We start from the raw sequence: 26,267 nt of genomic DNA, 5'->3' as shown, positions 1-26,267 counted from the left end.
TAGAAAAATTAATCATCTAATTGGTGATGGAAATGTTTGTTATGATTAAATGTTATGTTCTTATTTAGCTTTTTGCAAATAGTTTTATTATGTTATCATCATTTGAACATATCATCTATTTATTCATCTTTTATAGTTTATTTCAATTTATTAGATATTTTAGCTACTACCCCAACTCTCCATAGGGAGACTATTGTTGAGCACTTAGTAGTAGAGTACCAACTACTCTAATATTTAATTTTGGCATACCTTCCTTCACTACTATTGTTGAGGTTGAGCATTTACTTGAGCAACCAGAGACTATAGAGCAAAAAAAGACAACTTCTAAAGATATTAAGTTATGGGAGATTGTGTTTGCAACACTAGGGCTACACCTAACGTTGATTCATCCGAGATGGATTCTATATTTTCTTTGCCTACCTCTACAATGCCAAGTAGTTCATCTACTCCTATTTCTACTGTGTAGTGAGAAATAAAGTGCTCTTTTTGTTTTTCTTAGTTTTTTTAATATCTACTCCACACTCTTTTGTACTTTTTTTGGTGTCTAATGATGGTTTCTATTTCATATTTCTATATGATTTATTCTTCCTAGAGTACTTATGTTTTTGAGTTTGTTTTTTTATTTCAGACATTGAAGTTGAAAGCATTGGCATTGGAGGTATCCTCCATTCGTTTCTTTGCAATATCCCATTGCACATTGAGGACAATGTATAATTTGGTTAGATAAAGGGATAAAAAGGATGCGATTGGAAATGTAAGTTGTCATTTGTTTGTTTGTTTTCATGTTTGTCATGTGTTAGCTTGTTTTGTTCATTTTTTTTTTCATAAATCATATGAACAATTTAACGAATTGATTTTTTCAATATTCTAGTACAATGATTGATGATTAAGCAAACTTAGCTAAAAGAGATTGATTTAAAATACCTATACGTTTGCTTGATTTTAAAAGATTGGTCATGTGAGTTAAGGTTAATAAGATGTTGAAATTTTCATTTTCCAATGGGTTATATTTGAGTCTTGTCACACATTATGCACTCTAGACCCTAAGTATAAAATAAAAAACTAAGTCAATTTTAAAACATGGATTTAATCATCTTCGCAGCCTGAATTACTTTTGAATTGAGTTGAGACACCTTAAAAAAAAAAAAAAAAACCAATGTGCTTAGTCTAAAAAAAAAATAATAATGAATAAAATGGGTGAGTTACACTTATCTTGAAACCCAGGAAAAGTTTGAGTGGTATATGACCCAAAGGTCTTGAAGCTCGGTGCCTTAAGTGTTGGGATTGAACCCCTAAAAACAAGACATAATGTAAAAAAGTTAGACTTGATCATCCCTTTGCTATCCCTTTTACGCATTGACATTGATTTGAGCATTCAACTCATATCTATTACATTGTACATGAATTGGGTGCATTAGGAATTGCACAGAAGATACAAATTATGGGTTTCTTATAAGTAGATAAGTTGTCCATAGTTAGTTCATGGATTTGGGAAATCCACTAGAAATTCTAGTGCATCACCTCCTAATTAGAGTGATGACTTGTCTTGACCATTGAGATGAGTTTCTCTTGGTGAGTGCACTACTATATGTGATGCACATTGGATAAGACCTATCGTAAATCATGACATAAGGTTATCGATTGTCATGATTCACCAAACTACTATACTGTATGGACTCTCAACCTTGAAATGATATTGAGTCTATGTTGAAATCAACAAAAGGTTTTAACATATGGGTAAAACCCTACAATGGTCATATATCCTTATGGATTGGGTCACTAGTGATGAAAGCTGGTGGCAACAAGTATTCTCAAATAGACACTGTGATGTCTCATGGGATTGAGACAATGTCTCCCCTTGGGTGATTAAAAAAATGTGTGATTATGAAATATGTAGTTACAGTAATTCCTTTAGTGGAATTTGACATATGCTTCTTAGAGGTAGAGTACGTCAATTGACAATAATAAGTGAGATTTATAAATCAAGGATTTGATAGGTAATCTTGATAGGTGATATCACTACCTTGTTAGATTACAAACACAAGTTCATGAGGGATTTACATGTAGTGGATAGTAAGTCACAAACCCGAACTTTGTCTCGTTGTTATTTACATATGGTACTAAAGTGCAATTGATTCTTTGTAATGGGATGTTGAATCAACTTCAGAATTGGATTATGAGGAAGCTAGTACTCCTATGAGTGCTAGTGGTTCCTACTCTAAGCTCATATACCATGTTAGTATGGTTTATAAGGGTTGAATTGGTTCTAAGTTCAATCTTGTGCATAAAGACATTTTGGTAATTATGTAAAGTTGCATAAGAGATAGTGAGCAAGGTATCTAGATTGAGTTAATTGATTAATTGTATGACCCTATGTGATTAATTAATAAATTATGACCTATTTTGAGCTAAATTAAGTGACCAAACCCATATGGGCTTAAGTTACTTAAGCCCAATATGAGAATCCTATAAATACCCCTTAGAAGTTAGGGTTCAGGTTTCTTAATGACTTTATTAGCCGTCTTTCACCTCTAGAGAGAGAGAGAAAGAGAGCCAAAGTTTTCTCTCTTCCAAATTCCATTCTTGGAATGTCATGGACATGGTTCGAGTCATCGAGTAGAAGACTTTGGGTGTATGACACCCTTAGAGTATTTAGATACATTCTTCACCATAACGAAATTGATCTAGGAGCATCCAAATTCAAGTATGAGTTTGAAATCTCAAGATCTTTATTCTAAAATGGTTTTAAAACCATTATTTTTCATTACATTATATCTAGAAATCCCTAGGGATAGATACATGCATTCTAAGAGATCCAGGACATGGGAACAAAGTAATTTAAGATTCCTAACATTAAACCATTTTGGTTAGGTGGCATCGACCTCAATTGTTACTACATAGGTGGATAGGCGGAATATGAGCTCAATTGTAAGTGTTAAGGTGTTGGACCTTATTTTGTGGAGTCCAAGGTGAAATATGAGGAATTAGTGACTGGTGAAATAGTTCTATAAATTCGGTGCCCTATGCCTTATGGTTAGAAGTTATTGATGGATCCTTGCTATATGGACCATATGCTTAGAAGATACATTTAGTATTACATTTTTACAATAAGTCATTTAGAAAAATGAAAAAAAAAAATGTGATGAAAAATAAAAATAGGTATATTCTTGACCTTTGAGACAATGGATTTTGTTATTAAATGATTTGAGCTATGTTGAGGAGAAAGATTAGTTTTAAGTACTATACTCAGAGACTAGTTCAATTATACACAAGGCTTAAATAGAAAAATTATTTGGGGGTTAAAAATGAATATGTTGTTGATACTTTGATTCCCATGATGATTTTCTATTATAGATGCTAAACATGTTGAGATTCTGATGATATTTTTTGGATAGTGGAATTGCTTGATTATCAACCTTGTATATTATGAATCTTTTAAGAAATCTTTTCTTTGATTTCTTTTCATAAGGGTTATGGTGATTCGTAGCTTTTATAGTTTTCTTTTTCTTTTCACCATTTCATTGTTAAGGGTTTAAAAATGTGTTGTTGTAGTAGTATAGTGGTGAGTATACCTGTCTGTCACATGAGTGACCCGGGTTCGATCCCCGGCAACAGCGTCATTTTTTATTCATGGATTTTTTTCATTTATCATATCAAAACAAAAATTTTAACCTAATTCAACTATGCTAAGATAGTTTTTACCCTATCAAAAATGGTTTTTAGAAAAAGCTATGGTAGTATAATAGTTTTAAATATCATCCACTAGGATGAATTAATCCTGGTAATTAAGATTGAATGAGAAGTAAAAAAAAAAAAAATGTAATCAAATGAAAATATGACAAATCATGATAAAAAATGAAAATGGCCATGAGATCAAATAAAGAAAAAAAAATCCAAAATAATCAAATTTTAAAGAAGATTGATATAGAAGTTTGCATGCTCATGCCAACATGACCAGAAAAATGCATTATGCAAATTTTTGGAAGCTATTTAGCATAATTCTTGGCAAATGAAAAACTTATTCAACCTTCAAACTTAGATTTGATCATCTTAGGAATATGAATTACTTTCGAATTGAGTTGAGACACCTTGAAAAGAAGTCAATGTTTCCATTCTCAAAGAAAAAAAAATTAATGAATAAAAATGGTAAGTTATGCCTATCTTGAAACCCGAGCAAGGTCCAAGGGATATATAGCCCAATGTTCTTTGAAGCCCAAGGGTCTTTGAAGCCCAATGTCTTAAGCCATTTTAGTTGAGAACCATCGACATCAATGTTCACTATATGGGTGGAAGGGTGGAGTTTGAGCTCAATTATAGGTTTTAAGGTATTAGATCCTATTTTGTAGAGTCCAGGGTGAAATCCAAGGAGTTAATGGGTGGTGAAATAGTCTCATAAACTTGGTACCCTATGTCTTATGGTTGGGAGTCATCAATGGATCCCTTCTACATGGACCATATTCTTAGGAGATACCTTTAGCATTACATTCCAACAATAAGTCCTTTAAAAAAATGAAAAAAAAAAATTGATGATGAAAAATAAAAATAAGTTGTTCTTAACCTTTGAGACAATTGATTTTATTGTTAAATGATTTGAACTAAGTTGGGGAAGGGGGCGGGATAGAAAGATTAGTTGAGTAGTATTCCCAAGGACTAGCCCAATTACACATAAGACTTAAATGGAAAAATTGCTTGGGATTGGAATGGATATGTTGTTGAGTCTTTGATTCATATAATGATTTTCTATTATAGATGGTAAAAATGTTGAAATTCTAATGATATTTTTTGGATAGTGGAATTGCTTGATTATCAACCATGTATATTATGAATCTTTTAAGAAATCTTTTCTTTAATTTCTTTTCATAAGGGTTATGGTGATTTTTAGTTTTTATACTTTTATTTTTCTTTTCACCATTTCATTATTAAAGGTTTAAAAATGTATTGTTGTTGTTGTATAGTGGTGAGTATACCCTCCTGTCACGTCAGTGACCATGGTTCGATCCCCGACAACGACGCCATTTTTTATTCATGGATTTTTGTCGTTTATCATATCAAAACAAAATTTTTAACCTAATTCAACTATGCTAAGATAGTTTTTACCCAATCAAAAAATGGTTTTTAGAAAAAGTTACGATAGTATGGCAATTTTAGGTATCGTCCACTAGAATGGATTAATCTCGATAATTAAGTTTGAATGGAAAGTAAAGAAATGAGTGAGATAAAATGAAAATGTGACAAATCATGATAAAAATGAAAATGACAATGAGTTCAAGCAGAGAAAAAAAAATAATTTAAAATAATAAAATGTTAAAGAAGATCAATATGAAATTCTGTATGTCCATGGCAACATAACCATAAAGGTATGTTAGGAATTTGATGCTAATCCAAACTATGGTAATCACCCTAGAGAGGGGGGGGGGGGTAAAAAGGGTGATGGTTTTTTTTTTCACAAATTTAAACTATGCAAAAATAAGAGACAATTATATGCAAGTATATAATAAACAAAATAAAGACAATTGCATATAATTTAAAAGAGTTAGGGAAGAGAGAGTGCAAACACGAGAGTTTATAGTGGTTCGACACTTCCTTGCCTATGTCCACTTTCCTCAACCTCCTAACCGAGTAAGGGTTCCACTATCTTGAAGCTTCAACCAAGCTTCCAATCTCTTTACAATTGGATTATGGTTCCAATTCACCCTTTTGGACTTTTAGCTCCAAGCACCCTTTACACTTCTCAAAAGATATCCCACTCTTGAACAACCCTTCAAGTGATACCTCACACTTGAGAAAATTTCTCACAAATATATACAAATAATCATCTCTCAAAATCCTAGTAATAGAACTTTAGGCTCAAAGATACAAGAAAAACTAGGATTGAATGGTGTACTAAAGATATGCAAGTTATGAAACAATGGTGCACTAAAAAACACTCTTCCAAGGCTCAAATATAATCAAAAATGATTTGGGAAGGTTAAGGTTTTGAAACAATGAAGATTGGAGCCTTTTTATAGAAGAAAAAAACCAAACTAGCCATTGGGGGTTCGTCCGGTCGAGCTAAGGGTCGACCGGTTGACTAACTGTTAGGGAAAGTGACCGTTGGGCCTCAACCGGACCTCAATTGGACCTCGACCGGACCTTGACCGGACCTCAACCGGTTGAGGTTCAATCTTGACCGGGAAGAGAAGACCACTGGGAGAAAGAGAAACTTTTTGGCCTCCCTCAACCGGTCCTCGACCGGACGAGCACAACCGATCGACCGGTTGAACAGGTTGAACCATTTTTTTGGCTCAACACTCAACCTTTTTCAACTTAAAACCTTTTAACACAAGTTTGAAAATCATGTAACACAAGGTTTTAGTTGAAAACATGAAATCATCCAATTCTTAAGATATTTAAAACAATATTACTCTTGGATGATTTTGATGCATAAATAAAGAATGAAATGCATGAAAGTCCTAGTGCACCAACAACCTTACAAAGAGATCTTAAGAAGTTTTGGTCTTGAAAAACTCTTCTCTTTGAAGTGGTCTTCTTCTTCATGATTTCTCATTGGCTTGATTTGTCTTTGGATTGCCACTTTGGAAGTCGTCTTGCCTAATCACACTTGAAATATGATCATTAGTTCTAAACCTTGTTTTGTTATCATCAAAATCAAGATTAACCAAACCTTGGTTTCACAAGGTACATTATGCAAATTTTTGGAAGCTATTTGACTTAATTCTTGGCAAATGAAAAACTCCTTCAACCTTGAAACTTGGATTTAATCTAAAATAATCAAATGTTAAAGAAGATCGATATGAAATTTCATATGCCCATGCCAACATGACCATAAAGGTACATTATGCAAATTTTTGGAAGCTATTTGGCATAATTCTTGGCAAATGAAAAACTAATTCAACCTTGAAACTTGGATTTAATCATCTTAGCAACATGAATTACTTTTGAATTAAGTTGAGACACCTTAGAAAGAAGCCAAGGTGCCCATTCTCAAAAAGAAAAAATTGAATATTAATGAATAAAAATGGTAAGTTATGCTTATCTTGAAACCCGAGCAAGGTCCAAGGGGTATATGACACAAAAGTCTTTGAAACTTAATGTCTTAAGCCATTTAGGTTAGGAGCCATCAACCTTAACACTCGCTATATGGGTGGAGTATGAGCTCAATTGTAGGTGTTAAGATATTGGACCCTATTTTATGAAGTCTAAGGTAAAATCCGAGAAGTTAGTGGTTAATGAAATAGTTTTATAAACTTGGTACCCTATGCCTTATGGTTGGGAGTCATTGATGGATTCTCGCTACATGACCATATGCTTGGGAGATACTTTTATCATTGCATTCCTACAACAAGTTGTTTAAAAAAATGATAATGGAGAATAAAAATAGGTGTGTTCTTAACTTTTGAGACAATAGTTTTTGTTGTTAAATTATTTGAGTTAGGATAGGGGGAAAGGATTAGTTTTGAGTAGTATACTCAAGGAATAGCTCAATTACACACAAGACTTAGATGGAAAAATTGTTTGGGGTTGGAAATGGATATGTTGTTGAGTTTTTGATTCATATGATGATTTTCTATTATAGATGCTAAACATGTTGAGATTCTAATGATATTTTTTGGATAGTGGAATTATTTGATTATCAACCATGTATATTATGAATTTTTTAAGAAAATTTTCCATTAATTTTTTTGCATATAGGTTATAGTGATTTGTAGTTTTTCTAGTTTTCTTTTTCTTTTTTCTTACTTCATTGTTAAGGGTTTGGACGTTCCTAAATTGATTCTTGTCAGTGAGGAGTATTGAAGAAACGTATGGTCTTGTAAAGTCAACAATCTTCTACTCATTAACTCTTCCTTGAATCTTAGCACTGAAATGATGGAGATCTGGAGGGTGGATGCTAGGTTTCTCTATCTATAATGTAAAGGAAAATGACAAAAGTCTGAAACCCTAATCCCTAAAGGAGTATTTGTAGGCTTTCATAAACTCAAGTGACTTGAGCCCACCTTGGGCTTGGGTTCCTTAATCTAGCCCAAAATGGGGTCATAATTGATTAATTAACCTAATAAGGTTTCAATTAATCAATTAGCCTAGTCCATAGATATTCTTCACTAACTCCTATGTAACCTTATGTATTTATTAAAACACCCTTATACATAAAAGTAAACTAAAAACAAATCCAACCCTCATAAATCGTGTCACCAAGGAATATGAACTTTAATGAGGACCATTACAACTTATAAAACAATATTGGTTCCCTCATAATCAATTTTGAACTTGACTCAACATCCCAATATAGAGAGTTAACTACAATTCAGTATCCTACATAAATAATAACGAGACAAAAATTGCCCAAGCCCATAAGTTCCATAACCTACTATCCATTATATGCAATCTCTTCATGAACCAACATCAATAATCTAACAAGGTGAATGTCATCAACCTCGTAAGATTACCTCTACCATATTTAAGTTACAAATCATTCTATTATGTGATCAACTAACATATTCTAACTCACATGAGAATATATCAAATTCCACTTAAGGAATTAATGCAACCACAAGTTTCACGATCACATACCCTTAGGTTCACCCAAAGGAACAAACTTCTCAAAGTCCATGAGATATCATGATGCCTCTATTGAGAATGGCTATTACTAATAGCTTCCATCAACAATGGCCCAATCTATAAGGAATATATGATCACTTTATGACAAAACCTATAAGTCAAAGACATTACAAACTTTAGCATAAGCTCATTATTCTTTCAAGGGTGAAAGACAATACAACATAGTAATTTAGTGAAGTCATGACTACTCAATAGTCTTATGTCAAAGACATTACAAACTTTAGCATAAGCTCAATATTCTCTCAAGGGTAAAGGACAATACAACATAGCAACTCCGTTGAGTCATTATTACTCGATAACCTTATGTCATGACTTATTGTAGGTCATATCCAATATGTAACTGTACATACTAGTGCACTCACCATAGGAATCTCATCCTAATATCCAAAACCAATATTCCTTACAATTAGGAAGTAATGCACCATAGCCTTAAATAGATTGTCTAAGCCTACGAACTAATTATGAACAAGTCATCTACTTATAAGAAATGAACACATGACTTGAATCTTCTATGCAACTCATAATGCACCCAAATCATGTACAATGTAAGAGATGTTAGACCAAAATGCTCATGAGATATAATATATGAAATAAGGATAGTGTAGACCCTCCATATTGTCCTCCTAGCACATGTCCTTTTACGTGTTTGTTCGATACTTTACATCAATTCCTTGGTGGCCTGTTACTACTCGTGTAGCTTACCTTTTCTAAGCCACTTTAGAGACTTTGGTTGAGGGGTTTATTCAATTCCACATTTATGACCTTGGCTACCTTTCAAGCTTAGATTAGGCTTCACTTAGCTGCACTTTAGGTTAAACTTAGTTAAGCCCACCTAGTCTCAGCCTAGGCCCATATAGGTATACCCGACCCATTAGGCACTACCTTAAGCCCATTTAGACACCTTAGGCCCGTCTAGGTTCACTTAGGCCCATTTAGACACTTTAGGCCCATTTAGGCACGCTTGACCCATTAGACATTCTTAGCGTGATTTGTATGGTTGCATGGCTCATTTATCTCATTTACTTATTTATTTATTATTTATTTTATTATTATTATCAATCACTTTTATTTATTTAGTTATTTAGTTATTTTATTATTATTTTGTTCATTATCTTGTTATTTATTCATTTATCTATTATTATTTTATCATTCTCCGATTTATTATTTTATTTTATTTATTTATTTATTTATTTTTATTCATTAATTTAATTTAATAATTTGATGTTTTTATAGGAAAATCAACCAATTGGATGAAAAAGAATTTTGAAATTGGTAAGACTTTCAAAAGGAAATGAACTCTTCTGGAGAGCTAAAATAGGGATGAAGGAGTTTTTGGAAAAGATGGGACTCTTAGGTGATATGCATGGATTGGTTTTGTTTGAAATTTAAAAGGGATTTTTCTAGTAGATGAGAATTCAGGGAGAGGAGGAGTCTTCAGGTGGAACAACTGCCAATTGCTATAAAAAACATAGGTTGGTGGTTTTGAAGGATTTTTTTTTTCAGAGAGGGTTTTCATAGACGAGGAGAGATAGAGAAAAAAAAATGAGGTCTTTTTCAAAAAGGACTTTCAGCACGTCAGAGAATGGGGGCAACTCCAAGTATCTTTGCTATGGGTTTATGTTCGTTTTCATGATCTATGGTCTTCATCTTCTCTTTTTATTACTGGTATATCGTTTGTTTGTATGGTTGAGAATAATCATGGTTGCATCGTTAAGTATTGTTGAACATCGATTCAAATGGATGTTTTATTTATGTTGATATCCTTCATTGTTCTCTTCTCCTTTCTCGTTGAATGTTGAGTGTTATTTTCCGCTTTGGTGTTTGAAAATCATGCTTTAGTGTTTGTTTGAAATCTAAGTCCCCCATTTGCACTTAAGCCTGTTGATTGCAGCATGGGATGTGACTTAATTTAATGATTCTTTACTTTGTTTGATGATCTACTTCGGATTATTTAGCATTCTGCACCTAGTCCTCCCATCCCTGGAGATAGTGTTAGATTATGCTTATTGCTTGTCTAGTAGTTTTGGGTGGCCTGCTTGTTTACTTCAGTTGTTGTTAATGTTATAAGAAAACATGACGTGTGGGTATAAAATATTCCTTCATCAATGAAGTCTCCAACAGGGGACATTCTAGGCAATAATCAAATAAAACTACGAGCATAATGTTATGGTTATTCATTGAAACAAAGGAAAGATGAATATTTAATGCTCGAAAGCACGATAGTTCTGATTCAGACCATATGTCACTAGAGGTTTTCAATTGCTTAAGTAATATGGGAAACCCAATTTGGTGATTTTGCTAATGGGAATTCAAGATTTGGAATGCAGATGCTTGTTTTCCAAGTCGCACCAGCAGTTCTTACTGCACTTAAATTTGGAGTAACAGGGATTGTGTTGTTGTTGCATGGTCTAGGTATATTGCATCTTAGCCTCAAGTTCATCCACATGGTACCGGCCTCCAAGCATAGAATTCTTATTGGGTGACACGTGAGTGCTAGACTTTTTTTTTTTTTTTTTTTATGGCCATGCATGGCCATCTTTCTTCATTTTCCCATCTCAATCACTAACCTCAACTTCACAACCACGGTCTCTAAGCGATACTGTTATTGGAAAGAGAACGGAAACAACACCACAATTCCAATCTAAAATCAGAGATTCCATTATGCATAACATGCCCACACTCAAGAGTTCGTGTAGTCTAAGCTATCTATGTGGACTGTTGGTGATAAAAAAAAAAATGTGAACTCGTTAATGTGAAGTTCATGTATGTCGCGAAATGAACAAAAAGAAATGGTGCATTTATGCAGGTCATTAACACTTTCAAATGCCCCTAAGGAAATTAAATTGATGGAACTATACCCCATAGCATTAGCAATTTGATGTCTCTTGTTGCTCTAGGCTCTTTGTGAAAGTCCATGCATAAAAAGGTCAACGGTTTGCATATGGGCAGGCATGCTATCATTTTCGTGCAATTAGCAATGCTACAGGGGACAAAGTGCATTTGGAATTCAATTTCAGCACACAACTCAAAAGGAATTTACAGTTCTACTGCCACTATGAATGAACTCCACTAACATCTGCATCAAGGATTGAAAATGGGGCGGTTTGCGTCCTCTTTAAAGCCACGTTACAACATGTAGCATGCATAATATAGAATAAGCCAGCCTCCACAAACGATCTTACCTACACGCACCATTCACTCATTCTCAAGGGCAGTCACACCATCCTCCTCTTTCTTTGTTTTGTTAAACGATTCCAGATTTCATCCTTAAAGAGTTTCTAGATTCCATCCTTAAAGAGTTTCTAGATTCATAAAAAATTCAGATTTCAAGAAACCACTTGCTACCAGTTTTCATTCAACCACTGACCTTCTAGATTTAAAATTCGTTTAAGCAACTTTAGAATATTTTTAAAAAATTTCCAAAACTTGTATGACTTTCCTCACTTCTTGAACTTGAATTTAAAGTTTCGTTTGAGTTAGAAAGCCATTCTAGAATAGAAGATATCAACGAGTCTATAGGGGGGCTCCGAGATATTTTTGCAAAAATAAAATACTAAACAACTTTTTAAATTTGATTCAATATTTTTTCTCAATTCTAGGCTTCTTGAAATTGATCTTTGACACATAAAATATTAAAAAATATGCCTTTTTGAGGGAGATGTGATTTTTCAAAGTCGTGTCTACTGTGCATGCTGGATTCTGGACATCTGATTATCTTGAGTGTTTTAAAAATATTTTTGAGTACTATCTAACCTGGATTCATTTTTTTATGTGATATAAACACTTTGGACTATTTGTGTGATTTTTTTTATGATTTTATGTGATCATTTATTATTATTATTTTTAAAATTGTTTATGCATGTTACTTTTTCTTATCTAATCTGGACTTTGTAGAACCTTTAGGTTTCTTTGCTGTAATCTATCCTTTGAATGAGTGTTTGCCTTTCGGTATATTGATCTAGATGTGTACAAGTTGTTTCCTGAAATTTTTCGTATTTAAATTCCACTCTAAGCCATTTTTTTAGAAATTATTTTATGATGCTTCCTTTTCTAACTACATGTTGATGATTTTATACTTTACTTGAAATTGTTATTATTTTTGGAGTCATTTGATTTATCTTAACTCAATTTTTGGCTTTGACATTGTATATTAAACATAATGGATGTGTTATATAATTTATGCTTATCCTAACCACTCTAGCATCTTTGGAGGAATCTTATAAAATATACTTGCTATCCAGGTACGCTCTCTATTCTCTAATTCCAAAATTCTATGAAAATGCATGTTATCATGAGCTATATCCATGTTTGAACGCTATCCTTGATTGCCTTGATACTTGTTTGATTGTCTTATGATAGCAAGTAAGAATCAGTTCAGGTACACACCCTAACTCTCCTTTATGATTGTAATTTGATTTCTTATTTGACATGCTAGTATGGATAGAATCTTGAAATCACCTTAGCCTATTTAGGTATCTATAATCAACCAATTAATTGCCTCATTTCGTTCAACTAGGTTAGTAGAGACCTTTTTAGGGCTTAGAGGGATACTACCTTTTAGAGGTACCTTCCCAATAGGTAACATGATCCTCGGACCTAGACTCGGATTTTTTCAAAGACACGTTTTTCCAAAAACTATAGAGTCACTTCTTTAGGGTTTTCTTTTTTGTTTTATTTTCCCTTTAAAATAAAAATAAAATAAGTGGCGACTCCAACTTTTCCAAAACTAAATTTTCACAAAAAAAAAAAAAGTAAGTCTTGTCGATTGAGTGGAGACACGTAAAAAATACGGGTCCACAAATAGATAAGCATCTCGCTTATCAAAGTGCATAGCTGTCAAATACATGTACACATCATCATCATCATCATCCTAGTCTATGACATGTCTTTAGCTGCCCATATGGTGCCACGTAATTGAGCATAGACCTCTTCAACATTCGCAACTTTCTTTGCTTTTGCTTTGGTTTTTTGATGCAAAAGTTATCGTATCTCTTATTTCTCTTTAGGAAGCACTCTATGACATTTTTTGGTGTTAAAGTGCAGGTTTATATGCGATAAATGGAACTTGAATCGAGTAATGCCTCTACTCTTCATCAACAGTTACAATAGTTACAAATTGTCTCATATATTTTCCCATCCACCAGTATACAATGCTTCCAAGCTAAATCTCGTCTCGGTATGTCACTCCCAACTGCATTTCCACTGACTATTCTTTTTAAGTTGAAACATTAAACCATTAATTTAATAAACTTAAATGAAATAATTATGTGATTTAAAAAAAAAAATGAGTATACAATAATAGACTGTGAAACTAATATTAAATTCAATTGCAATTGAAAGTGAACTATACATGACATCAAATTGAATTAATTTAAGTTCAATGCTATTAATAATGCAAAATACTAAAATTAAATCATTAATTTCATTCAATTATTGGAAATTTACTAATTATGTGATTCAAATGTAGAGATTGTCAAAATATTGTGTGAATGACCGAATACCTTGGCCTTGAGTTTTGTATATTATATATAGACTTTACAAGGATGCTTTACATGGAAAGAAAATAAAAGGAAATAAATTCCAGCATGATTCTAGCCCTATACATGTAAACTATAATCTGTCAAATAATATATGCTAACTGTATAAAATAATAAATGAAGAAATAAGGAAACAATTGTGGGCTAAAATAAGGAAAGAAGGGTGGGCTAAATTAAGGAAGGAAGTGTGGACAGCAAGTGTGGGCTAAAATAAGGAAGGAAGTGTGACAGCAAAGCTGTCCTTTGACAGCTGTCCTTTGACTAGCAAAGCTGTCCTTTGATAGCCCCCCTCAAATTGATGCAGGTTGATCAACAAGCATCAATTTGCTACTTAGCAAGCAATGTCGATGACGAGGGAGAGCCTTGGTGAAGATATCAGCAATTTGTAAGTCGGTGGAAATATGTGGAAGAGCGATAACACGAGCTTCAAAGGCTTCACGGATAGAGTGACAGTCCACTTCAATATGCTTTGTGCGCTCATGATAGACAGGATTGGCCGTGATCTGAATAGCGCTTGTATTATCGGCATGGAGAGGTGTAGGATCGGTCTCAGAAAAATCTAACTCCGCAAGCAAACCTCGAAGCCAAATGATTTCAGAACAAGCAAGAGACATCGCCCGGTACTCAGAATCGTAGATGACTTAGAGACTCTGTCTTGCTTCTTACTTTTCCAAGATATCAATGCATCTCCTAAGAACACACACCAACCAGTGATGGAGCGACGGGTATCCGCACAACCAGCCCAATCAGCATCACTATAAGCAGCAAGGCGAGTAGAATTGCCTGCAAGGAAGAACAAGCCACGAGTAGAAGTGCCTTGAACATAGCGTATGATCCTACGAACAGCAGCCAAATGAAGATGACGAGGAGTCTGAAGGAACTGGCTGACTTGCTGTACAGCAAAAGAAATGTCCGGTCTAGTAATGGTGAGATAAACAAGGCTACCCACCAACTTCCTGTATAAACTGGGATCAGCAAGTAAGTCGCCCTCCTCTTTGCGAAGCTTGACATTTAATTCCATGGGAGTATCAACAGAAGTAGCCCCTTGTAGACCAGCTGTAGCCACCAAGTCACTCGCATACTTATGTTGATTGAGGGAAATACCAGAGGGACTATGATGCACCTCAAGACCAAGAAAATATGTGAGAGGCCCAAGATCTTTCATATGAAAGGACTCGGAGAGATGAGTTTTGAGCTGACCAAGTAAAGCAGAATCGGAACCAGTGATCACAATATCATCAACATAAACCAAAAGAACAACAATACCCATGTCTGATTTCCGAAGAAACAAGGAAGTGTCATACTTGCTCTGCCTGAATGAAAATTGTAATAAAGTGGTGCGGAATTTCTCAAACCAGGCCCTCGGAGCCTGTTTGAGACCATAAAGAGAGCGACGAAGCTTACACACATGTGAAGTCGGAGAGGGAAACAATCCCGGGGGTGGCTTCATATAAATACACTCTTTAAGATCCCCATGAAGAAAAGCATTTTTTACATCCATCTGATGTAATGGCCAATCACTGGAAGCAGCAAGAGCTAGAATCGTACGAACAGTAGTCATTTTAGCCACAGGAGCAAAGGTCTCTTCATAATTGACACCATATTCCTGATTATTCCCAAGTGCAACAAGCCGAGCTTTGTAACGATCCAAACTTCCATCAGATCGGACCTTGACTGAGTAAACCCATTTGCAACCCAGAGGAACAATAGTGGGAGGACCTTGATAATTTATGTCGCTCATGAGGAGGTAAATGAACAAAGCATACACAACCAAAAATACGAAGGTGATCATAACTAGGTTGCTTAGCAAATAAGCGGAAATAGGGAGACTCCATATGTAGGACTTGAGAAGGTAAACGATTAATCAAGTGAGTAGCAGTTTTTAGAGCCTCTACCCAAAACATGGATGGAACAGAAGATTCTAACAAGAGAGTACGTACCACATCTAAAAGATGACGATTTTTGCATTCGGCAACTCCATTTTGTTGAGGAGTAAAGGGACATGAACGTTGATGAATAATACCCTTAGAAGCCAAGAATGCTTGAAACTCAGTAGACAAATATTCACCACCAGAATCTGTGCGTAATGTCTTAATAGAAGTAGAAAATTGATTGTCAACATACGCTAAAAACTCAGTGAAAGTACGAAAGACCTCAGATTTAGAGCGAAGAAAGTAAACCCAAGTAAATCTGCTATGATCATCAATGAAAGTCACATAATATTTAAATTTCTCATGTGAACTAACCGGGGAAGGTCCCCAAACATCACTATGGATAAGATCAAAGCAGTGAGATGCTCTACTTGCATGCAAAGGGAAGGGAAGAGTTTTACTTTTACCAAGTTTGCAAGAATCACACTCAAGAGATAAAGAATAACGATCCTTATTACCAGGTAAATCAGAGTTCAATACATGAGATAAGATCTAAGTATTGGGATGGCCTAAACAACGATGCCACACCATACTAAGATCTGAAACATTATTACAAGCAAAAGACTTAATAGAAGAACGTGGAGAAAAATCTGGAACAGGTAAAAATAGTGGAAACAAGCGCCCCACTTTAGGTCCCTTCGCGATCGGCTTCCCCGTTACCTGGTCCTGCACAACACAACCATTACCAGAAAAATTAACAGCACAATTGTTATCAACTAATTGGCCAACAGAAATAAGATTCGTGGAAAGCTGAGGGGCAAGAAACACATCAGTGAACTTAGAAGAGGCATCGCCGATAGCAGCTATGGGCAAAGAGCTGCCATTGGCAGTCTGAATGGAAGATTGACCAGCGTAGGGCCAAACATGACACAAAGCGGTGAGATTATTAGTCATGTGATTAGAGGCCCCCGAGTCCACGTACCAGAGTTTAGTAGAATTGTTACCTTGAAACCCCATTGCTGATAATGCTGAAATTAATATCCGTTGCACCATTTCTGGGGTGCAATAATCTGGTGCAGGAGGTGCAGGAACAGAGCACGCAGCTGAAGGAGAGTCGTGTGTTGCTACAGGAGGGACAATAACCGAAGTCTGAAATACTTGGGCCTGACGATTCTGGGGGCGAATACGACATTCTTTGATAATGTGACCTTTCTTCTTGCAATAAGAACAAAACTTCTTAGGGCAAGTGGCAGCAATATGCCCATATTCCTTGCAGCAAAAACACTGCAAGTTTTTAGAATGCATAGGTGGTCCGCGTCCTTGGGCAGCATAAGCTACAGTTGTCGTCCCGGAACTGCCATGAGATTGCTCCAAAATAGCTTGAGTACTAAGGCGTTGCTCTTCGCGAAGTAACTCACCAAAACAAATATCAAGAGAGGGAACAGGAGATCTATTCAGTAAAGAGGAGCGAACAGATTCATATTCCGGACGTAGTTTCATAAGAAACTGATCACGCCGGGTAGTCGCGTGAATAGTCTGAATAGTTGAGAGAGTGGCAATAATAGGAACATCCGCTGTAACCAAATCAGCATATTCATGCCAAAGAGTCAGAAATGCTGAGTAGTAGTCCTGGATGGAAAGACTACCATGTTGAAACATGGCAATCGCATGTTCTAATTGAAAGCGACGAGCATCGTTATCCTGATGATAAACTTTCTTCAAATAAGCCCACATAGATTGAGCGGAGCGATGGGGCCGCAAGTGGGTGACAATATGAGGCTCCACTGAACCAAGAAGCCAAGACATGATGCGTGCATCAAGCACAGCCCATGAATGAGAAGTCCCACCATCCTGAGATTTGTCAAAAGTGGATGGTTTTTCAACATCTGTGCCATCAATATGACCCCAAAGGTCTTTTCCCTTGAGAAAAAGTTCAAACTGAAATGCCCAGGTAGAATAATTGGTGCCTGTAAACTTAACACACAGCGGTGCGGAATCCATAGAAAATAAATAGAACCCGAGACAAAAGGATGGACCAAAAAAAAATCCCAGAAGAAAAACTGACCCACGACAGCCACAGAAATACTGAGAGAAATGGTTGTGGTTGGGTGCAGCACGGATCAACACAAACTTGACCGAAAGACACGAGAGGCACCTCCGAAACCGAAAAGACAGAAAATAATTTGAGGGAAGAAAAATTAGCAACCTTGCTCTGATACCATGTCAAAATATTGTGTGAATGACCGAATACCTTGGTCTTGAGTTTTGTATATTATATATAGACTTTACAAGGATGCTTTACATGGAAAGAAAATAAAAGGAAATAAATTCCAGCATGATTCTAGCCCTATACATGTAAACTATAATCTGTCAAATAATATATGCTAATTGTACAAAATAATAAATGAAGAAATAAGGAAACAATTGTGGGCTAAAATAAGGAAAGAATGGTGGGCTAAATTAAGGAAGGAAGTGTGGACAGCAAGTGTGGGCTAAAATAAGGAAGGAAGTGTGACAGCTGTCCTTTGACCAGCAAAGCTGTCCTAGTGTGGACAGCATTTAACAAAAGTTGTCCTTTGACAAAGATATGCTAAGTTAGTTTACTTAAATCTATTGAAAATATACTAATTAATTAAAAAAATGGACTAATTTAAATTCAATATTATACTAATTTAATTATGTACTCAGTCAATTTGTTCTCAATAGGCTATTATTACACTTGAATATCAAAATAAAATTAAATCATTAATTTAAAACTAACTTATTACAAATGTATTAATCATGTGATTCAAATGTATAACTATGCTAAATTAATTTACTTACATCTATTAAAAATGTACTAATGTATTGAAAATTAACATTAAACTATTATTAAAATTAAATAAATAATTTAAATTTAATATAAAAATAATTGAGATTTAAAACAAACATATTTTACAATAATTGAGCAACCTTGGTTTGAAGTTAATCCACAAACTTGAGCACTAAATTCCCAAATTTATTAGATTTTGAGAATAATCACAAAAAAAAAAAAAAAAGAGATCAATACACTTTTGGAATGAATTGTGAATGAAATTGATTGAGAATTAGCTATTTATAGAAAAGATTTGAGCCAAAATAGTTGTTGGAAAGTGATTTGAAAGTTAGAAATCATATATGTCCATTTGATCAAAATTTGGACAACATCTAACCGTTAGAGCATCAAATAGCTGTTGATATTACTTCCCAACCATTGGATCATCTCCTAGATTTAATCTGGGCCCTTGGATAACTCATTTGACCATTGCATCAACTTTAAAAAATGCAAACATGATCTAGGTTGTTGGATCAATACGGGTGTGATTTAGGGCATTGGATTAATACAGGTGTGATATGGGTCATCGAATCAAGCACATATTGAAGCAAAAATATTCATCAAATAATCGACAATTTTTTGTCGCTATATCACCAAAATTTCAATAATTTTTGCAACCAGCGCCGATTTTTAAAATTTATCGCCAATTTATCGATTATCATTGATATATCAATGATTTTTCATAATAAAAACCTATATTTTCGTTTGTTAATATATATTACTTATATATCGCTTCGACTTCCTCTAATACACGATATATCATTGATATATCTCAATATTTTTATCTATAACTACAACTAATCTAGGAACATTCAAATCATAGATAATGTTTCTAAGCATCTAATATAGAGTAATATTGTTTTTAATACTTTCGTTGTTGAAATCTAATATCTCAAGGAAGATAGTTACATGCACCCCAAATGATCAAGCTTATATAGACAAAATGAAACCACAATAAAGGCCTTAAAGAGACTCAATGTCTTATGGAAAATGGAACACTTTAAATCTAAAATCAAAGCCTTAATCAACAAATCTTGGGAAAACATGGATTATCTTTTCAATTTCCTTGCTCTAAGTAAGGTTTGAACAAGAAAAGGTCAGGATGATGTGAAAGTTAAACCTCTGAGCCACTAATATTAAGGAAGGCATGGGTGGATCCTAAGATGACAATCAAGACATGAGAAGGGGAAAAATTACCCAAGACAACTTAGGATGAAGGTTAAACAAGTAACATGTGTCTAATAATTATCTCAACATTAATTCCAATCTCTATAGTATCGCCCTCATAATGGAAAGGATAATGACTACCCCTACCAACCTTTCACTCACATCTAATGTGATTTACTAAAGTAAATAGGGCTACTTCATAAGGCAAGGTGCGACGAAGGAAGTCATACCTTTCTATCAATATGATAAGCCTATTTTTCTTACCACTAAACAAAGTTTATTACCCTTGATTTTGGCATCATCACCAGGCCCACCCATGGCTAGCAAACCTCGACGTGACTGATCACAATCGAAATAGCCAGCAGGAATCAAAACCAAAATCGTACACCTCTTCCACACGTCCAAGTATTCACTCATACCACTCGGTCATACCCTAACGAGCTCCAATAAAATGTTCATGATTTAACCTTGTTTTAGTAACATACGGAAAGATGACAACGAAATACATGATGATAAAGGCTTTTCCGGTGTAATTACTCTCTTCTTAAAGCTAACCCCTTCCACCAACCCCTTTCCAAGAACATGCACTGAAGGAAAAAAAAACAAGGAAAATTTTGAATATACAACCATCAAGCCTGTGATTACTTTGTTACCACTTTATGAACCCTAGCATGTCGGTGACAATTATTAGAAAACAATTATGAAAGTGTTGTGCATGCGCCTCTCGCCTTGCATTTGTTATGTCTTTGGAAACAAGGAGAACAGGGAGATCTTGTGAGAGGTGGTGTTGGCCTCCTTTGGTCCGTTATTGTAATGAAACTTACCTTTCATCACCTCTTAGCCAAACCCATAGGCCTCTTTGGGTCAACAAAGTTTCTGTTACAAAACCCATTGTACTTGAGAGTCAAAATTTCTTTCTTAAAGTTACAGATGATGCTGAAGCTTTTCCCCTTCAAGAAGAATGCAAACCAGATTCAGGATCAAAGAAACCAGGATTAGCCGCCTTTACTTTTTTAGTTTTTTGAATCACCTTAGCTTTTTCAAGTTACAACAATTAGTTCAAATTTTAGCATTGTAAAGAAGCTTTTGTAATACTTACACATACAACTTCATAGAACATCGATGGTGTTGTGGGCCCTAACCTCATGACCACAACCATCTCCCTAGGTTAAGAAAGAAGCCTTGTTGGCGGGCAAAGCTTGACCCACCTCCCAGTAGATTAATAGACCACCCATGAACAAGACCTATAATGGAGAGTAGTACGAGTAAATGGGATACATGGACCACACAACCCCAATACAATCCAACAAAAGAGTCAAATTGGAGGGTGCAGTCCATCACATGTCCTGCATAAAGGAAAAGGGCAAAAAAAATAAAAATAAAAAAGGAGAGAGAATATGCTCACCTTTGTGCAGAGTTCTAAGGGACTCTCCCATAACCATCACCATGGCTTGGAAGCAACTCTCAGCACAGACCGGCAAGAAAACGCCATGACAAGGGCTCTCGAAGAAGCATCACCATACTTTGGAGGAACACTGAGGACAGGACAGAAGGAAAATGCCATGAAAGGCACTTTGGGTCCCAAAAGTCAGTTTCAGGGTGCCTGCCAATGTTCTCATTCTGTGGCTTAACAGCAACGTGCACTGGCATCCATATGGCCTCGGATGGTCGACCTCAGGAAACCAAATCAAAACATTAAAAGCAATAATTCATGGGGGAATTACGTTCAGGTTGATATCACTGTGGAGAACCAAGTGATTAACTACAAAATAAATAATGTCAGTGAACACATAAAGTTCTCATTTCTCACAAGCCAGTCAGCGTATGGTTGGTTAGTAGCACACACTCAAAACGGGCCTCACAATTAGGAAGAATCAAAGAGCACAAAATCAAGCACCTATTTCAATACGCTTGGACCTGAATTTAAAATTGAAACTAGTTTTACTATAAATGCCTGCAATCATCTACGTCAAGGAATGTGGTGAAACGTCACAGAGATATGGGCAAGGTAGCACCAGAATGGTTTCATTGGTCAAACTTCAGCAAGTTTGAAGAAGAAACGAACCTATAGTGTAACATTGGAGAACAAGTTTCAGTCACTGTCCACCATGGGAAACGAGTACACAGATAAAAATGGAAAGTAACTCAGGAAAATCTAAATGTCTGACCTATATCGAGTCTGAGAGCCGCATCCATTCCAAAAACTTGCCCTCCTATCTAAACCCTGCTTCAAGTCTGCAATACTCCATAATATTATTGTAGAGAGCAACCACTGTCAGATGAATAACCTTAAAAGATTAAAGAAAGCAGGATTAATCTTAAAAGGAAATATGAAAGATAACACAACATATTTTAGAGGATAGCAGTGAAATCTGAGGAGAAAGAATGTGCAACAAACATCAAAGACCCAAGAGATTGTCCATACAGAAAAATCTCACACAAACACTGCAAGTTTCAGTTCTCCGGACATTCCAGGACTATATTTCACAATTCATCAGTGTATTTATACAGCATCCAAAGGGTTACCTAATGAAATCTTGTTTCCCTATAGTGTTAGTTACCTAAACAAGCCATCTCATAGGGATGAGTAATAATGCCATAAGCAACATTCTAGTCTCTGAATGCAAGCTCCTTCTAAATAATACAGACTCCTACCCTACTGTTTTAAGAATTGATCACTACTTCAATGACACATGTAACTTTTGTTTTCCTATCAAGAAGCCCTCCATTATTTTAAAAAATAAGCCACCTAAATAATACACCTCATTATATGATACACAAGGTTGCAACCTAGTTTCTAAGTACCTGAAGTCAAGCTTCAATCCAAGTGTACAGAATCCTATACTGCTGCTTTAAGAATATATCATGGGCATCAATAACATGTGACACAATATCATAACCTACATTCTAGTTTCTGATTCAAGCTTTCATTCTGAGAGTATAGAAACCCTATCTTACTGGTTTCTGCTTTAAGAATTCATCACTAGTTCAATGACAGGCATGTTTATCCCGTATACCCAATAAACATTCATTCAGTTTCAGGGAAAAGCTGTATGAATATATGTCACTGTTGTATAACTAGCAATGCTAATCTACATTCCACACACATGTTGAAAACATCATATTCCATGTTCTAGTTTCTGAATACAGGCTTCATTCTACAAGTAAAAAAAATCCTACCTGCTGCCTCCTACCTTAGTAACTGAAGGTTATTTTAATGACAAGCATGTTAGATATCAACTGATCAAATCTACAAGACTACAACATTTGTTTCCCTTTCGAGAATCCCTCCATTAGATTTGATAACAAGCCACCTGAATAATATATCCCTCCTCCTATGAGTAACAATGGCATAATCTACATTCTAGTTTCTGAATTCAAGCTTCTTTCAAGAGCACAGAATCCAATAAATGCTGCTTTAAGAACTGATCCAATTTCATTCACATGCATGCTGTAGACAATGTCGCATTCTCCCCTCTAGTTTCTAAACTCAAGCTTCATTCCAAAAGTGCCGAATTCTAAGTTACTACTCAACGATCACGATCACCATATGAAACTCATATTAGATATCCACATCCTCCATATCCAAATCCATCCATAACAAAAATTGACAGACCCAAAGGCATTGCAGATCCTATTTTAATGCCTTGATCCTGGAACTTAATAATTACCCACAATCATTGAAACAGAAATTATAGACAGACTAAGAGCCATGAAAGGAAACTCACTAATATCACAGTAGACGACAAAATATCGTTAATGCTTCTCCAAGATATATTGTGAAGACAAACAAGAGAAGGATCTAAAAGCATAGAATCTGCTAGATTTGTAACCGTTGTAAACGACCTCTGCAACTTCTAAAATAAAAGTTTCTGCACAAAGGTTAAACCCATTAAAAGCATCTATACTACCAAAAATACGGCCAACGATTAACTAATAACGACTAACGAATAACGGTAACCCTTCAAAGCTAAGCATCCAAATTACCAAAATCATGGCATATGAACAACGAGCAACAATTAACCATGGCTACCACTTTGTCCAGAACACCTAACAAGGATAAACCCACATAATTAAGAATCCAAATTTCCAAAACTATGGCACTGGTTACCGAATAACCGTAACCATGCAGAACATCTAAGCATACCCCTCAAAGTAATTCTATTCAAAACAATGAGCTTATGATGTCTTAAGCAATGTAAAAGATCAACAACTCACATCCAGAAAGAAAACGAAAAATAAAAAAATAAAAAAATAAAAACAAAAATAAAACAAAGTTACACCTGTAGTGTACATAACAAGCATTACATGTGCAATAAATTTTGTTCTTATCAAAAACCTTATCAAGATGGATGCAAGGCCTGACAACCACCTCCTTGATCTACCATGCTGTTTTTGTAAACGATTCTAGAATAAGTAGACACACATCATACATTGTATGATTCTAGATCACCCAAAACAAAATCAGACCTCTCTTAAGATCCCATTCACATCAATACTCCCAAGAATAGAGTACAAACATGAATGAAAAACAAATAAATTTTATACAAACCCCACATTGTAATGTTTATATTCGTCAATGAATCATACTGTAGAAAAGGAAACATGGCAAAAACTAGAGATTTTAATTCCCTTTCAGTAGAATGAACACTGAAGCTTATTTTTGTACATGGGTAAGAAGTATCAAAGATCAAGATTTGTAAAACCCTAACTCGGATATGATCAAAGTTCAAAGCCCACAAAGTTGAAGAAACCAGATCTCATAATCTGAACACACGCTAATCCACACATATGCTAACAAAAAGATGAGAAAAAGATTGATTCTCTTCCAACACAAAGCCCAGATTCACAGAAGTAAAACCATTTTATCTAAATATTTTCTGATATCCTTTCTTTTTCTGCTTTTTTAAGCATGAGAACAGACGAGAGAACAGCACAGAGAGGAAAAGGGGGGAAGGAAAAAGGATTTTTTTTATATAAAAAAAACATGGATCATCATCAGAGACGCAAAGCCGTGCTGTGGAGATCACCCATGATGAGCTCGTCATCGTCGGACGGCATAACATTGAGATCGAAAGGGAGGGGTTTTCGAACTGAAGTTGCAGCAGCGATGTCTCCGTTGTCGATCACCGAGGACGACGAGTCGCAGTCACTGTGGCAATCGTCGGGTAGAAGCGGAGGGCTACGTGGGTGCCGGCGCAACGTCGCCGGAGGTAGATTTGCCGGAGCTGGGCGAGGGCCGCTAAAGGACTCCACGGTGCTGCTCATGCCACTCGACGTCGGCCTCTGGGCGTGAATCTGCTGCTCCTGAAACTGATCCGCTCGGTACACCCGGTTGTGGTGGCCGTCACCGAACTGACCGTTAAGGTTCCGATCGAACGCCGGCACCGCCACCGCCGCCCCCGACACCGCCGGAAAGTTTGTTTTTGCCTTGGGCCCCCGGAGAGTCCTCGCAGCCGCGTCGTACGCCCTTGCCGCCTCCTCCGGCGAGTCGAACGTCCCCAACCAAACCCTTGTCTTCTTCCACGGGTCTCTTATCTCTGCCGCAAACCTCCCCCATGGCCTCTTCCTCACACCCCGATACCTCATATCTTTGACGAACCCAGATCCACCGGCCCCCCCTGCCGCCGACGTTGCCAGTGTAGCCGTCGGAGCCGCCCTCCCTCTCCGCATATTGCTTGTTCTGTGATGGAGAAAAGAGAGAGGGCTCGAGGGTTTGGAACTTATAACGTAACAAAACTAAGCACGCCAACAGGTTTTTGGAGCGAAGAAAACTGGGTTTTAGAAAGAGAAACCCGGATTTAGAGAGAGAAACTGGGTTATTTTGAGGGAGAAAACCTGGATTTAGAGAGAGAAAGGTGCTTTGAAAACTGGCGAGCACAAGCACCACCAGCACAACACCCCTCCCTCTCTCCTCTCATCTTCTTCACAAATTTTTTTATGTTTTTTCCTCTTTTTTTTCATTTATTTATTTTTTTCTCATATATTTATTTCTTGGTCTCTGGATTTCTCTCCTCGCCCCGACCCCACATACCGAGTCTGACTCGGACTCGACTCAACCGGTGTTTTCCTTTTCTTTTGCTTTTACATTCAAGGATGTTAAATGACAGAAAAGTCCTTCACTTTTCTCATAATACCAAAAGAGTGAATTTTCTCGTGCCTTATCCCGCTCATCCTCTTCAGGGCTTTAATTGCATGGGAGCGTCCAATTCTCAAATT

At 35.8% G+C, this 26,267-nt stretch overlaps 2 protein-coding genes across 2 annotated transcripts; both read right to left on the bottom strand.

Moving 5' to 3' along the window:
* Nucleotides 1–14,269: 14,269 nt before the first annotated feature.
* LOC104877600 (retrovirus-related Pol polyprotein from transposon RE1) lies at nt 14,270–16,409 on the bottom strand. Its single transcript, XM_019217349.2, has one exon. The coding sequence runs from the start codon at nt 15,946–15,948 to the stop codon at nt 14,716–14,718; it is 1,233 nt and encodes a 410-aa protein (XP_019072894.1). The 5' UTR covers nt 15,949–16,409; the 3' UTR covers nt 14,270–14,715.
* An 8,245-nt stretch (nt 16,410–24,654) lies between these two features.
* LOC100264172 (ethylene-responsive transcription factor 3) lies at nt 24,655–26,095 on the bottom strand. Its single transcript, XM_002277986.4, has one exon. The coding sequence runs from the start codon at nt 25,719–25,721 to the stop codon at nt 25,047–25,049; it is 675 nt and encodes a 224-aa protein (XP_002278022.1). The 5' UTR covers nt 25,722–26,095; the 3' UTR covers nt 24,655–25,046.
* Nucleotides 26,096–26,267: the final 172 nt, after the last annotated feature.

The sequence above is a fragment of the Vitis vinifera genome, chromosome 19 (assembly GCF_030704535.1).
Source record: "Vitis vinifera cultivar Pinot Noir 40024 chromosome 19, ASM3070453v1".
Classification (NCBI taxonomy): domain Eukaryota; kingdom Viridiplantae; phylum Streptophyta; class Magnoliopsida; order Vitales; family Vitaceae; genus Vitis; species Vitis vinifera.
This window is presented reverse-complemented; position numbering and strand designations above follow the sequence as displayed.

Excerpts from the sequence above, each read along its gene's own strand:
- LOC100264172 (XM_002277986.4), bottom strand. The coding sequence starts at position 25,721 with ATGCGGAGAGGGAGGGCGGCTCCGACGGCTACACTGGCAACGTCGGCG.
- LOC104877600 (XM_019217349.2), bottom strand. The coding sequence starts at position 15,948 with ATGATCACCTTCGTATTTTTGGTTGTGTATGCTTTGTTCATTTACCTC.